Source organism: Microcaecilia unicolor, chromosome 6 (assembly GCF_901765095.1).
Source record: "Microcaecilia unicolor chromosome 6, aMicUni1.1, whole genome shotgun sequence".
Taxonomy (NCBI): Eukaryota; Metazoa; Chordata; class Amphibia; order Gymnophiona; family Siphonopidae; genus Microcaecilia; species Microcaecilia unicolor.
Window position 1 is genome coordinate 176,813,812 of NC_044036.1, and position 16,691 is coordinate 176,830,502.

The 16,691-nt window shown below is 40.2% G+C and overlaps 1 protein-coding gene across 5 annotated transcripts in view; it reads right to left on the bottom strand.

Annotated features, from left to right (window-relative positions):
* NISCH (nischarin) overlaps positions 1-16,691 on the bottom strand; it is a 168,462-nt gene that overhangs the window by 29,201 nt on the left and 122,570 nt on the right. For 3 of the 5 annotated variants that reach the window (XM_030205474.1, XM_030205476.1, XM_030205477.1), the window contains exons 15-18: positions 15,066-15,193; positions 10,486-10,535; positions 4,543-5,856; positions 2,037-2,211 (exon numbers count right to left, since the gene is read on the bottom strand). In XM_030205474.1, coding sequence (XP_030061334.1) covers positions 2,037-2,211; positions 4,543-5,856; positions 10,486-10,535; positions 15,066-15,193 — 1,667 coding nt within the window. Of the gene's footprint in view, positions 1-2,036; positions 2,212-4,542; positions 5,857-8,138; positions 8,206-10,485; positions 10,536-15,065; positions 15,194-16,691 lie in introns of those variants that run through there. The other 2 variants (XM_030205478.1, XM_030205482.1) reach the window with 2 other exon arrangements.

A 16,691-nucleotide genomic window follows, 5' to 3' on the forward strand; every position in this document is an offset into this window, starting at 1 on the left:
TTATAATCTGCACACAGTTCCAGGCTAAGTATAAAGATCATGTCTTCTTCAACTGAATGAAAGCAAGAGCAACTTGGCTCAGTTTAGTAAGTTGTAAGAAACTGATTCACTAGATTAAGTAACAGAAGGGCTTAATTTGTAGACAAAAAAGGAAATGAAACTAGGAAGCCCAGGGAGAGAGCAGGCAGGCCAAAGGCAAGAGCAACAGAAGGGGGACTTAATAGGGAGTTGAGCAGCTGTTCTCAGCTGTGCTCCAGGCTCACCTCCTTCCCCTCTTCTTTCCTGCAAGCTGCCTGGAGCACAACAGCCCTGGTTGCACTGGCTCTAGAGTCTGAGGGGAAGTGATAAAATTGTGCTCCAGGCCTCCCCAAACTGTCCCCACCCAGGGCAGTGCCGACACGGTAAGCGAGGTAAGCATGGCAGGAGGGCGCCATCCTCTGGGGGGGGGCGCCCCGCCGCACCATGCTTACCTCGCCCTCTTCTCCCCAGATCCTTGTCCTTTTTTTTTGTTTAAATTTACCTCTCCGGCGCGTGGCAGCGTAGCGTTAGTGAGGAGGCGGCGCTCCCCCGCCCCGATGTGTCAGTCTCTTCCCTTCGCTCAGTTCCGCCTTCTTCTGACATCAGAAATGATGTCAGAAGAAGACGGGACACTGAGTGAAGGGAAGAAGACACGTCGGGGCGGGGGAGCTCCGCCTCCTTCTCACTAAAGGAAAGGTAAATTTAAACAAAAAGGAAAAGGATCTGGGGAGAAGAGGGCGGGTAGTGTAGCGATCGTTTTCGGGGGGGGGGGGGGGGGGCGCGCCGGCGGGGCCAACTGCAGGGGGGCGCCGGAGACCCTAGGCATGGCCCTGTCCCCACCCCCAAGTATGAGGATTGAATTTAAGATTCTTTTCTACTTTTCAAATTTCTACATCAGTTGGTACCCTCATATCTGAATATGAATATACAAAGGTCTGCTCCTAGTAAACTGTCATCTCAACATTTCTCTGCAGAGGTTCCTCCTAAAATTAATTAAGTAGAGACCAAGAATCAGGGATTCTCTTGAACAGGCCCCTTATGGGTAGAAACTGTCTCATGATCTTGATTTTGTAGCAGTGAGCTGTTTTTAGAAATCTATTCAAAGCATGGTTTTTAAATTAGTATTTGTATAGCTCTTGATTTTCTATATAAATGCGTGGTTTTCTATTGATTTATTTACATAGACTAGAACTTTATGGATTTATTTTACTTTGTTGGAACTGTATGATGTGAAGCCACTTTGCAGTCTGCAAGGGAGAGAGGTGTATTATAAAACTAACTAAATAAAATCATTTGCAAGGTTGATGGCTTTATGCTCCTGCCGAGAATGACTCTTCCTGTGGAACGGCTGCAATGGAGGAAACCATGTTTCACACAATGGAGCATATCCACAGTTGAGCTGTCTATAATGACTCCTACAATGCCAAGTTCACATCCCTCCATTAAGGTATTGGCACTATGTATAGTAACATAGTAGATGACGGCAGAGAAAGACCTGTACGGTCCATCCAGTCTGCCCAACAAGATAAACTCATATGTGCTACTTTATGTGTGTACCTGACTTTGATTTGTATCTGCCATTTTCAGGCCACAGACTGTAGAAGTCTGCCCAGCACTAGCCTCGCCTTCCAACCACTAGCCCCGCCTCCCAACCACTAGCCCCGCCTCCCACCACCAGCTCTCGCACCCAATCTCCGCTAAGCTTCTAAGGATCCATTCCTTCTGAACAGGATTCCTTTATGTTTATCCCACGCATTTTTGAATTCCGTTACTGTTGTCATCTCCACCACCTCCCGCGGGAGGGCATTCCAAGCATCCACCACTCTCTCCGTGTTGTGATTTGCACAGTCTGTATGTGAAATTTAAATACAATAAATAAATATGCAAAACCTAGAGACAGAAATCTAACTGGATTTTGTATGAAATCGTTTATCGGTATATCTTCTAAACTAAAGGCATGAAATCTATGGAGACTATTTCCATTTGCTACCAATTGCATCAATCTTTATGTGTAATACCTCAGCAACATTGCTATGGAAAAACTCAACAATGGTACTGCCTTTCAGTCCAGCCACATAGAGAAGAGATGAGGAAACTGAAAGGTAAAGTGGAGTTTGGTTTTCTTCAGTAAGTTTCTGCAGCAGGAATTCAGAAGGATACATAGCCGACAGGGTCAAACGAGGCTTGTAAAAACTAGGAGACATTAAAGGATTGAGAACAGCAAATTATTTTCAAGAGGAAATTATGGAAATTCAACTGATATTATTAAAACACAACAAAAGAACAATTAAACAAATAAGAACAAATTTGAGGGGCCCTTTTACTAAGCTGTGTAAGCATCTATGCGTGCCCAACGCGCACCAAAATGGAGTTACCGCCCGACTAGCATGTGGCTCTTTTTTTCATTTTTTGCGAGCGTCCCATACACGCATCTGAAAAATATTTTGTATTTTCAGACACGCATAATGGACGTGTGCCAAGTGGCATTTGACAAGCGTAGGTCATTACCGCACATATTCTTTACCGCTAGGTCAATGACGGGCTTATAAGGTCTTTTTCACAGGTTCGCTGAAAAATGGATTGTCGTGCGCCCAAAACCCGCGCCTACACTACCGCAAGCCATTTTTCTGTGCACCTTAGTAAAAGGACCCTTGAATTTGCTAGGAAAGTTGGTGGAAAATTTCATGGCTGAGTCCTGATTAGAAGCAAAAAATTCATGGTGAAATCCTTGTTGTTTCATATTTCTGAAATCAGGGTGCAATTTTCTTGTACAGTTAAATATAAAGTCCACAGGAGAAAGTACCCACAAAACTGCAATGCTCCGGAGCTCCTGCTGGAGTGAACTGTACATCACTCTCAGCCCAACATAAAAAATAATTCCCAGGTCCATAACTCACATGTCAAGAGGGCTGTATGTTAGTCACAGGGCTGTTCAGAACTCTCTTTCCACTGGGTACTTTTAATCCAGGAACCCTGCACCAATTTTTAAAGCCAAAGTACTCATCTACTTGCTGTGGACATTTGCACCTGCATTTTCTGTACATACTTTTCTTTCATTGAAACCACATGCACAGTTGAAAATGCAATGTACTGTACCTGTGCCATTCTCCTTCCTGATCTAAGTATACACCTGAGCATGCCTCTGCTTAACATGGAACACAGACTTTTAGCTGAGGAAAGGCAATTTTCAGAACAACCAACTGACACAAGTAAAATGCTGTTCAATGTAAGCTGCTTTGAAAATTGCCCTTATAAAAATCTGATTTCAGCAACAGGTACAAGCAAGTAGCAGTTCTGTTAAAAGTATTCCATACTCTAGTTAGCTCTCATCTATTTGTTATTTTAAACCAGGTTTGTCCAAGTTCAGTCCGCAAGGGCTGCAAGCTGACCAGGTTTTCAGGATCCCTCTAATAAATATTCATAGCTACAAAAAATTGGGGAATCTCAAACTTTAAATACCGATCCCATTACTATGTGAATCTAAAAACACAAAACATCAAAAACAAAAAAAAAACAGATCAGGTCACGAAATTAAAAATCAATCTCATTCTTATACTTACTTATAATAAATACTGTAATGTGCTCAGACCCAGGTACTCACGCCTGCATAAAGTTTGAATCCTCACAGTGTTCAATAGCAGGAGAGATTTACATATGACATACGAGAGGTAGTTTCCCTATTAACTGCTCAGTGTCTGAGTGGTTACATTCAATAAAAGACTTTGGAGTGCTCACACTGCAGGTGTTAGAGCAAGAATTAAAAAAAATTTTTTTTTTTTTTGGGGGGGGGGGGGGGGGTAGTAATTATAAATGATTTTGATAAGTTTTCTGAATTTTTTTGATAGTGCTTAGCATGTTGTTATATTTTTCATGTTTTATTTGTAGATATTTCTCTCTCTGAAGAAGCATCTTTGGGAAGAATTGGATTATGGTGGTTTTTATTTGCATCGGGTGAAACAACGGAGAAGAACCTACCATTCAATAGTGTTTTTGAAATGTCAGGAACAAGAGTGAACTTCTTTATTGCATTAGCAGGTAAGATTGGAACTTTAGTCCTATTATACACAATACAATTTTTTTTTAAATTTGAGTATTGAAGAATAACATTACAAACTTTCACACGACATTATAGGACTTAAATATGCAATGATGGGATGGTGGTAGGTGGCTCTCTGTTGAGGGTACCTGGGTCTGAGCACATTACAATAATTATAAGATTTTGTGATCTGATCTGTCTCTTTTTTTTGTTTTTAGAATAAATATTCATGAGAGAGGTCTGCATACAATGAGTATAGTCAGCATACAAATCTTTCTTGTGCATATTCATTAAGGATATCCTGAAAACCTGACCTGTTTGCAGTCCGAAGACTGAACTTGAACAAGTCTGCTTTAAACAAAGCACACACAGATTTGAAAAGTATACATTTCTGATTTAAGATGTAAATATCTTATTCAAATCCAATACAAGGTATTTAATAGGCAAAAGGATGTACATCTTTCTGTCCAAATTACAGAAGTTATTACCTTGATGCCTGGCCCTGCCTACTACTGTTACCCAGCAGACGATTTTGGATAGTGTCCAGACTTTTTGAACTTTTGAAAATGATGATAGTTTTGACATCCTGCAGAAAAGTCCTCAAGAGGCTGTAAATTTTTAGAAAGTGAAACTTTTCATGGGGTAGAAGAAACACAACAGTCACAAATCTGTATCCAATAAGTAGCTTGAGGACATGGCCATCTGAGAATGATCCCTTCTTCTGGGCAGAGCTGTGGAAGGGATGCAAAAGAACCAAAGCCAGAGGAAGACCATTGAGGCTGAAGGCATTTAGCACACTTTCTGAGTCCAGGCTCTTATCAAGTAGCACATGAAAGTCGACCTTTAGCACATACGTATGCTGAGGTGTTAAAAGTATCCAACAAGGGAGTAGAGTATATGGACTACCTTTGGTTGAATCATAGGCTGTAGAATATAGAGTATAGAACCAGGCATTTTTAGCCCACACTGTCTTGGCAGCAGCAGATTGTGACTGGAGATCATTGGGGTTGTTCTGAAACAGACAGACTGGAAAACAGCCCTTTATCTCAGCATCATCCGAGGCAACATGATGGAATCCCTCCAGCTGGCAGACAAAGTCTTGTAGACTCATTTTATCACTGTATGGCACAGACCTGGGCAGCATGGATGTGCAAGTCTGGGAGAACAGCAGTTGCAAAGAAGAATAAAAATCCTGCAGGTTTTGGGGATCAGAGAGCACAAAGAGGCAGGTCACAATACACCGCGTTTTGAGCGTTAAGCACATTTCTGGTACCAGAAAACCAAACTCTGCTAGGTCAGTATACGGAAAGCACAAGGCTAGTTTCACAGCGGAAAGGCTGGGCTGGTGGATACCCTGTGATTCATGTTGGGGAACCTCAAACACAGCTACCACATCATCAGTAAGCACAAGACAAGAAGCAAACTGATGGACTCCTTTATGAATGTGAATAGAAAAACTCCAAAGAATTTTAACTATATGGATGTGGTCTACTCCAGAGTTTCTAGCCACTGACTGAGCCATAGCTGATGGCGCATTCCACTCCGTCTGTTCTCCTTCATGAAGTCCCATTTCAAAATAGCCGTCCTCAAGCTCTGAAGCTCTGGGGCCACTTGTGAGACTCCCTTCGTATTCCCCGTCTGTGAATGAATGAGGTGGCTTATGTAATGCTTGAGCAATCGAGCTGGAGACATGATGGATGAAATCCTGGTTGGTGGCAGTGTAGGATATGCAGGAAAATGGTAGAATAATGGTGTTCTGAGGGCAAGGCAATGCACTAGGATGTTCCTGTGAATACTCTGAACTTTAACAGAGGAAAAAAAAAAGGAAATCAGTCTGTTATAAAATAAGCAAAGACATGGTGGATGCCTTTTCCATTTTAACTGTTTATTATAGTTATAGAAGAAACTCCAACTTGCAATTTCATTGTTGGCACTATACGTACTCTAAGCTAACATTCACTTGCAAGCAGACAGGTCTATCAATGAGCACACTCACTAGACCCAGCTATTCAACCTCTTGGCCTGAAGTTCATGGTGCTTTTACTACATTTTCATTTCAAAGTGTCATCCTTCCCTATCTACCCCACGCTGCCTTAAAAACTCACTTGCTGGGAACTGCTGCTGCAGGAAGGAAGAATATACATTAACTCAGCGAGACCAATTCCAACACCATCGGGGCAAGGTCTAAAATCCCTTTTAGAATGATGTGAAGTGGTTTCTCATCCTTCTGCTATTACTATACTATTTGACACTACCTGAGGTACATCAATCTAAAGCCTTGAACAAATACTTCAACTTTCAAAAGACCAATTGAAAATTAAGCAAAATAGAAGTAAAAGTGTGTGTCTCCAACTAATAAGATATGACTGGAATGAATTCTTCTGTTTATGGAGATGGAACTACTCATTTCAAAGGAACTTCCTTATGTAACCTATTATATTATGTTTACATAAGCCATGAACAAATAATTGCTGGAAGACCCAAAAAGGCTGTGAAAACATAGTGATATGACATTTTGATAGTCAGAAATTTGAAATGAATGAAAAACTTCCTAGGGACATTAAAGGTCAATAGAAGTTACCAGGGAGCCCATTCCAAAAGTGCCTGGTAGTCTGCAGTGGTAGAACATCTGCAACTGTAAAAGACATTTTTTTAACTCCACCTTTCTGCCACACACCACTTTTTGGGTGCTCCAGGGAATACTTTCATAGCCAAGTGCAAGTGTAAATAATACTTAGATACTTTTCACTGTGCCGGTGTCAGCAATTATTTTCAATGGAAGTGTGCACACACTTCTATTTTGAAATAAAGGTGATTATTTATGAAGATGTTTTAAACTAAACGAAATGAAACTATCCCAGGGAATTTATGCACTCACATTATACCTGCTCTTTCACACGCATTAATTTTTGTATTAACGTATGTTTGTAAGTGCAAACCGCTGCCTAACTTTACCCCCGGAATACTTCTGCTCAGTCTTTTGACGTTTTAAATGCATACAGTTCATATGTATATAACTTTATTTTCTATTTATTGCATTTGTATCCCACATTTTCCCACCTATTTGCAGGCTCAATGTGGCAGTGAAAAGTATATGTGCAATATGAAGCAGAAACAGCCTTTAAAATTGTCCTCTGTGAAGAATGAATATAAATGACCAGAATACTGGTGTGTACAAGCAAACTGTGTGCATACAGATGTGTAAATAGCAACATTTCAGCTATGTGCTATAGTCTAAAATGGCATCTAAATGCAAGGGCACATAGTTTGAAGATGGGCATACATATATAGGTGGAGTCTGGGTAGAGCATGGCATATGTAAAGTATAGAATGTTATCATTTATACACATTTGTTACCAATCTAGGCACATGCATTTACACCAGCACTGCTATAATGCTTTCTCCAATTTGTTTTTAAATCTGCTACCTGTTAGTTTCATGGACAGTTTCCTAATCCTTGCACCAGTTCTTCATATCTTGTTTACCTGTAGCAGATGTTCTCCATGGGCAGCAGGATACAAGCCCTTACAGTATGGGTGATGTTGCTGATGGAGCCCGGCACAAGAAAGCTACACCATTCTTGATGTCTCTAGAAGCCTCATTGTGCATGCCTGCCACTTCCTACCCACAGCTGTCACATGGGACCACTTCAGTACATTATTAAATCTTATAGTAGAATAAAACTCCTTAGGGAGGTAGGTTGGGATCTGCTACAAGTAAGCAACCTGGTTTTCTCTGAGGACAAGTGCGATATCATGTTCTCACAGCATGAGACTCCTTAGTTACAGGCTGCCTTCAACAGAAAACAGGAAAAGTGAGAATATGGAAATGTGCTGCAACTGGCAGACACCAAAAAATACATTTGGTGCAACTAGTCGCTCTTTCCTTCTCTCTCTCTTTTTTTTCTTTTGGTTGTTGAAGGCAACCTGGACCCTGAAAATGAAGAGATATAGGCCTGGGGAGGTAGAGTGATTATAATCCCCATAGAGACTCTGGATGACCAACTTGCCAAACCTATTGTCATGTCAGAGTTTCACATTTCATTGCTGTTCAAAAATATATGGACAGAAGTCTGTGCTGCAACCTTGCAAGTTTCCTCCATGGAGGATGCCCTCAAACAGGTTACTGGTGCGCTCGAACATTATACTGCCCTGAAAAGACAAATCACAGTAACTATTGAGAATGTAAATATGAGAACAGTCCAAAAAAAATCTGATTTCTTTGAATAAATCCCCATGATGTAATTCTTGACTAAAACTAATACAGTACTGTGTTCTGGCTTAACATATCTCCCATTTATCAAGAGATACTGTGTTTTGGACTTTTGCTACATGCTTGAAAATTAATCCAAATGTTAAATGGCTTCCATATTAGAAAATACACAGTAACTAAAGAAAGTCTGGCAAGTTAGCTTAGTTTTGACAAAAATTTGAGTTACTGTGTTCTGGCTTTTCAGGGCAGTATAAACCAAGTCATGATACTCAAGAGTCAAGCCTGTCTGCGCATAAGACAAAGGAAATGCAGTATATTACCCAATTGTGGAGGAGTGGCCTAGTGGTTAGGGTGGTGGACTTTGGTCCTGGGGAACTGAGGAACTGAGTTCGATTCCCACCTCAGGCACAGGCAGCTCCTTGTGACTCTGGGCAAGTACTTAACCCTCCATTGCCCCATGTAAGCCGCATTGAGCCAGCCATGAGTGGGAAAGCGCGGGATACAAATGTAACAAAAAAAAAAAAAAAATTGGATAGAGTGGGTTTGCTAATGGCAGTCCCATGTTTATTAGAGTCAAATAAAACAAAAAGATGGGTGGACTTTAAGTGCTTTAGTCCTCTCCAAATAGAAGACTAAGGCTCTCTTGCAATCCAATGAGTGTAATGTACTTTCACCTTTGTGGGCAAGAGGCCCTGTGAAAAAGACTGTTCGATGAGTGCAGAACTACCTTGCTATTTGTAAGGTGGTTCATTTACTAGAACTTGGAGCTCACTTACTTTGCACACAGAAGTTACCACGACCTTTCGGGTCAGGTACTTAGTTCATAGGGATTCAGTGTCTCAAAGGGAGCTTTCATCAGCTGGGTTAAAACAACGTTGAGGCCCTTGGACACTGTGGGAGGCTTCAATAGCAACATATCCTGAATAAATTGAACTACAGGCTATACAGAGATTGGCCAATTGCACTAAGGTGTACCCTAATGGAGTTGGTTTTCAAACCTGACACAGAAGAATGTAGAATGTATTCAAGCAGTTTTTGTATTGGGACAAGAAAAGGGATCTAGGGTCTTTGCATCACAACAGTTGGCAAACCTCTTCTATTTGAAATTATAAGACCTTCTAGTAGAAAGTTAGAACAACATGAGATACATTGTCAGATACATTAATGGAAGCCAAGGTTACTCTCTCAACATCCAAGCTGTGAGGAAAAGGGATGCTGTAGTTCAACAAAGTTCTATGAGTCAATGTGATCAGTGACAGAGAATTCTCCAGCTTCACAAGACTTCTCATGAAATGTTTGAGAACAATTGGGAACCAAACCTGCCTTGACTAAGAGGAAGCTATGAGAATCATGTTTCCCTGGTCCTAAGTTTCAGAAGTTTTTTTTGACTATCAGGGGAATCAGAGGAAATTAACATAGAAGAAAGATATCTGAGGCTAGTTTGTCCAGTGTCTGAATCCTGGAAAAAAACGAGGTACTTTTCTTTTCTGAGTTAGAAACTGACAGCATTAGGTGCAAGCATTTATGGAAGCTTTTGACAGGACGTCAGTAGCCGTGCCTCAAGTTAAAGCACTTCATTGTATTGAAAATGTACCCAACCAGAACAAAACACCCAAGGCCTTCACTGGAGGCCTGTCCTGAGTGAAAGTTAAAAAAAAAAAAAATCTTAAAACTAGCTGAAAAACAACCTAAGATGCCTACCAGGGTACTGAAACTGCACATTAGTGACAGGACTCTTGAGAAAAAAATGAAGAAAAAAACCCCTCTAAAATCTGAAGTCTTGATGGAGAGTTTCAATGATGTGTTTAAACAGCTCTGTGAAATGAGGAAATTGAATGGCGAGGCTTCATCAAAGCTTCTAGAGATATAAAACATGGTGTGGCTCTCTTGTGCCGGGCTCCATTGCTGATGCCACCCATGAGGTGAGGACTTGCAACCTTGTTTGTCCTCAGAGAAATAATCTTCCTCTACAAGTGAAGAAAAGCTATTTTTGAGTGTATAGACTTTGCGTTTACATGCCCACATCCCTCATGGCTGAAATGGTTGCCACTCTGTAATGTTCAGTCTGAGTCATGGAGATTTATAAAGAGTCATGGAGAATTATTTACAAACCTTATACTCTATATGAAAACAGTCACACTAGTCACTGGGCTGTTAGATTGAACCTAACTATATATTGTACATCAGTTACTGATTAGTACATTTACTATTTATCTCACCTTGTATAAAGAACATCTCCTGTGTGTCCATCTATGTCAGATGTAGATGCCTGAAAGAGGAAAAGGAGTTTTAAAAAAGGCATTTGCAATAAAGTATAGATTTATTTTTCTTGTGGGTAGACCAACAACTGCAATCTAATGGAAGATGATATGTTCAATAAACATGTCTAGCATCATAGAGCAGTGATGTTCCATTAATGTTGGCTCAGAGAAATTTAGTAAAGAACAAGATACAACATTCTTATCTTTGACATGAATGAAAGACAACACTCAAGAAAGATACTTGCAGTCTAAAGAAAATAGAGAGACATTGGTCAGCCATACTGGAAAGGAAGGTGTAGGCATGCACATCCTAACTTTACAGTAAACAACTGGCTGACTGGATGGATTTACTAGTCATAATCTGTGGTCATCTACTGCTATTGTGACTCACATGATAATATCAATGAACATATAAATCTATATATGCTGTGAAACAAACATTTAAACTCCAGTGATATTTATACATCTATAATAAGTAATTTTATTCCTAGTAATTTCCAAAATTGTATTTATACACACACTGGGCCTGATACTCAGCTTGTGATGGTAAAGGACTAATAAGATGCTCACAGCCAAGGGCTGAATAAACCCCGGATATTCAATGCCAGGTCACGTCCAGCCTCCAGCACTGAATATTTGGGTTAGTGTGGCAAGTCAGAAGTTAACCAGGCACTGGCTGATATTCAGACTGGTGCATAACTGTATCTGCTTGCTTACCCCCCTCCTCTTTTACAAAGCCGCCATAAGGTAATGCCAACACAGCCCGTTCACTTTGAATGGGCTGTGCTGGCGTTACCGCACCGGTAGCTCCTAGCATGGGTTTGTAAAAAGCAGGGGGGGGGGGGGGGGGTAAGACAGTTGGACTGAATATCACCACTAACTGGCTCTGGCTAAGTAGAGGCTCTGTCCAAACTCCGCCCCTGGACCACCCCTAACCTAGCTGGTGTCAATTTAAGAGAATAAATGATAGAATTTGATGGAACGTGTTGGAACATGATTCATCATAACAGGAAACAGAATATTCAGGAAAGATGCATATTCATTAGGTTGGGAGCTTATTTGTTACTATTTCAATAATTACTGATTGGCTTCTTTGACAATTTGAACATTTATTATGTCTAAAACTTATTTAGTAGCCAGAGTTTTTCTTGCCTGGAATTCTGCCTTGGGGGGGGGGGGGGGGGGGGGGAGAGGGGGGATTTACTCGAGGGTCCACCCCCCCTCCTCCAGGAGACCTCCAGAAGGTTATTTTTGTCTCAGAGGCAAGACAGAAAGTAGACACTGGTTAGGGAACGGCCAGCTTGTAACGATATTCAGTGAGACCGCACAGTTAAGTGCCACTGAATATCAGTGGCTAGACAGCTCTGCAGGGTTTAACCAGGCATGGGCTCTTTTGCCCAAACTCTTTTGAATAATGACCCCAGTAAAAAAACAAAACAAAACACCTCATTCCCAGTGAGAGGGGTCAGTTTAATTTAATTTTCTAAATACACTTGAAACTTTATGCAGTTTTAACAACTCTTCGTGTATCATTTTATGCAATGTGTCCTATGGCAAATAATGTGCATTAACAACATTGGTATGCACTCTTATGTTTGGATAGGCGGGTTATAAATGTATTAAATAAATAAATGCCAGACAATTTGTCCAATTAACTTTGGGAGTTAACAGGATGTATCTTCACCTTGCAACTTCCTACCCCATCTGCCAGACAAATTTTGTGGACAATCTAACATCTGGCTGAAAATTATCTGGATTGCTCCAATATCCAGCACTATCTGGTTAAAGTTAACTAATTACGTCTGATTCAGTGAACTACCTGTCTTAAACTTAACAGATAACTAAAATTAAAAACAAAAACTAGTGGCCCAGTGGCTTCCCTCTCCTTTTCCATCCCTCAGGATAAAAAATGTAGCAGAGCCAAGCAACTCAATCTTCCCAGGAGATATATATAGTAACTTAGTAAGTGATGGAAGATAAAAACCTGAATGGTCCATACAGTCTGCCCAACAGTCACATTCATTATCAATTCAAGATTTAAACCAACAATGAACAAGAACAAGATATTTACTCTAGCCTATCCAAATCCGTCTTGTCATTTGTGGGACGAAGACCGTAAAAATCTGCCCAACACGGTCCTCGTGTTCCAAACCACTGGTGTTTCCGTTGAAGCTGTCTCCAGCCCACCCTAAACTGGATCGCCATATGCGGGACTCAGACTGTACAAGCCAGCCCAGCACCGGCCTTAGTTGATGCAGCCAGAGTCACCATCTAAGCACCACTTGACATGCAAGCACATATGCAACCTACAGGTTGTTTTTGCGTTTTTTTTGTAATTCTGAGAGGAAGAAGGGAAGGGGATGAAACACAACTGGGCCTCTTGCTTATTTTCATCTTGCAGCACAGTGGGAGAGGGGATCACAGTTGCTGGCCCACAATTTATTTCTCAATATTCAAAAGCCACATGAGTGGCAAAATTACCTGGATAAGTTTATTGGGGCAACTTTGGAGGAGTATATTTAACAACACTTTTATCCAGATAAAGAGTCACCAAGAGGGGAATTTTCGATATGACGTCTAAGTCAGACTTTGGCAGTTTTGCGCTAAACATTCCAAATCCGAACAGCCATTTTTACAAGCACGAAACGTCTATCTTTTTTTTTTTTTTTCAAAAATACCATTTGTAGCAAGGTTTTGTGCTTTGTGTGTTTATCTTTTCAGACCGCTTTTTTGAAAAAAAAAAAAAAAAAAAAACTCCATACAAGTGAAAAACGTAGAAAGCCATTGGGATGTAGGAGGGGCCAGCATTTTTAGCAGACTGGTCCCCAAGACATCACAGGATAACTATGAGGCACTGCTGTGGACTTCATATACATCTCATCATTGTTCCCTTATTTAGTCTGCTGTTCTCCAAAATCAACCCAAAATCCACTACCCCAAACTGTGCACCACTACAGTAGCCCTTATGCGTGGAGGGCACTTATATGTGGGTACAGTGGGTTTCTGGTGAGTTTTGGAGGGCTCACAGTTTCCAACAGAAGTGTAACAGGTAAGGGGAGGAATGGGCCTGGGTCTACCTGTCTACAGTACACTGCACCCACCCCTACACTACTCCAGGGACCTGCATGCTGCTCTAATGAACCTGAGTATAACATCTGAGACTGTCATAGATGCTGGTATTATTTTAATTCACATTTTGGGGGGGGGAAGGAGGGGGTGAGTGACCACTGAGGAAGTAAAGGGGGTGGGGGTCATTCCTGATTCCCTCTAGTGGTCATCTGGTCATTTATGGCACCTTTTTGTGCCTTCTTCTTTATAAAAACAGGTCTAGACCAAAATGTTGACGTTGTCGCCCTAGACGTTTTGTTTTTGTTCCGTTATTTATTTGTAGCATTTGTATCTCACATTTTCCCACCAATTTGCAGGCTCAATGTGCCATTTCCGGTTAACAGAATTACAAATGGTATTGCATTAATGTGCATAAATACATGGTAAAGAAGAATACATAATGACATTGCATATAGGTTCCTGAGTGATAGATTGGATTGTAAAGTATGTTAAGTCATCAATTATAGAGAAATCGTTTTTGACATAAGGGTTAAAGTGGTATTGCGTTAAGGTGCGTACATACATAGTAGAGAAGAATACGTTATGGTATTGCATATATGTTCCTGAGTAATAGATTGTATTGTAACATATGTTAGGTCATCAGTTATAGAGAAATCATTTTCGACATAAGGTTTAAGGTGGTAGTGCTTCTTCATTCATAGCAATGAGGTTTAATCAGTCTAGTGATAAGAGTTTGGTTCTGTCTAGTTCATGATCAATCTGGCTGTATGGCTGTAAAACTTCCAAGTGTTAGGAATGCCCTAAGCCTGCCCTTCGAAACGCCCTCAAAATGCTCCCTTGTGATTTGGAATTACTGCAGACAAGATGCATAGATAAACTCCTGCAAAACAGGTTTCAGAAATACTGATTTGGACGTTTTGAGAAGCCGCCCATATAAATGGTACTTTAGGACACTTTTTGGACGTTTTTCTCTTTCAAAAATGACCCCCTAAGTATGATAAGTAAATAAGTAGATAAATATTTAGGCAAAATTATCTGGGTAGCTTTCTCTGGATAAACCTCTCTGTTCACTGGCTTAATAAATATAGACCTGTGTGGAAAAAATGCTTAGTACACCTAGCAATAAGTAACATAGTATATGACGACAGACTAAGACCTGAACGGTCCATCCAGTCTGCCCAACAGTCACACTCATTATCAAGTCTTCATTAAACCAACAATGAATGTGTTATAAAATACTTGATCAATGTCTCTCTTTGGCAATTCTGGGACAGACTACAGAAGTCCGTCCAGCCCTGTCCTTAGGTTCCAACTAATGATTTTGGAATAGTGTTTACCCAGATAAAGACATTTGTTCCATTGTGCTCCGATCTCCCACTGAAACTACTCTCTAGAAGTTTAAAAGAAAAGATAAGGGAGGAAGAGCACTGTGGAAAAAGCAACCTTTGAAGAAGTGATAGTTACTTTACCTGCCCTTCTCCTCCACTTGCAGAATCTGTTTCTTCTGAGCATCTCAGGGCAGCTGTAGGATCAGTAGGAATCAAACTACTAGGTGAAGATAAACTGCTGACTACAGCTGCTTCTATACAAATTATTTCTGAAATAAACACATATAGAGACATGGGTCAATCAAGTGAACAAAAGTTTAAGTTAGCAAGGGTTCAACACATTACCTGTCAAAACACCAATTACATATTAGCACACATCACAAAGCACATTATTCTAATAAATGTTCATGTATATTATCTCCCCAATAAAACCCAAGACCCCCCCCCCCCTACTGGTGATAAGATCTGCATTGCAGCTATAAATGTAGCAAAACTGAAAACTATAACTAAAATAACATTTTGTATTCTGTTTCTGATTTTCCAAAATTTAGAAGCAAAAACTGGAGAAAAGAGTTCTAATTGTACCACTTCAACTCAATGAATGACCTTGAGAAAAAGTTCTCTCCACTCTTTGTTCCACTGAAGCAGAAAGCTTATACCTATATGATTTCTCTTGTAGAGTATGATATGTATTCATAAACAGAGGCAAAATGATCCTCAATGGTTTTGTAGAGCATTAGTATCTAGAACCTTAATAAACAAAACAGCGAAGATGACTAACAAAAACAAAAATTAAAACTAAAAAGCAAAATAATGTAAAAACATCAAAATTTAAAAATAATCATAAAATATGTTTTTAAAAATATATAAATATATAAAGATTAAAAATTACATAAAAAAGACGACACCTTGGATATAAAAATTTAAAAAAATCAACTTTATTAGCCAAACAATAGCAGGGAGAAAGGGACTCGACACAGCGGTATTTTTGCTCATGCCAGTATGATGCATACACTGTGAGCTGTGTATAAGTCATAAATATTATGACCTACCCCAAACTATAAGACAGAGAGAAGAGCTCTAGTGCTGCAATGATCTGGCTATATTTATACTAAGAGTTCACAGCTAGGCTTGAAAACAAAGGCACAAAACAGTCAGCCAGCTAGCGAAAGATAGATAGATATTGCATGTAAGTTATGTTCATCAATGGAATGCTTTAATGCACCTTAAGATGACTTGCAATAGGGGTAAAGCATGATTTGACAATTAAACGTTATAAGGGCAAATTTGTAACTGGGTGCCCACATTTACATGCTCCTTGTACATATCAATATACATTACTGGCACTTTCATGGCTAAGTGTACACTTATGTGAATAAATGGCACAAACCAACTAAGCATTATTCTGTAAGGGTGAACAAATAACATAGCGCCTACATGGAAGGGAGAGTTCACATGGATAGAATATGAGAGGAGCTCCCAATTACGTTTGTAACTTACAGAATACTTTTAAGTTATGTATGCCCTTGCCACATTTATTTTGATGCAGGTATGCCAGGTCTATGGCTTGTAGAACTGCGGGCATTTGGCTGATGCTGGGTTATGCTGGTATTCTGTAATGGAATCTGAGTGCCCAGATGCCATTATAAAATAGACTTTCACTGCACAACATTGGGGCACCTTAAAGGAGGGGCACACTTACAGAATTGCCCCCTAAAAGGGAAAGTCTATAAAGAGGTACCTTTTTCAAATGCCAAGAAGGCACCT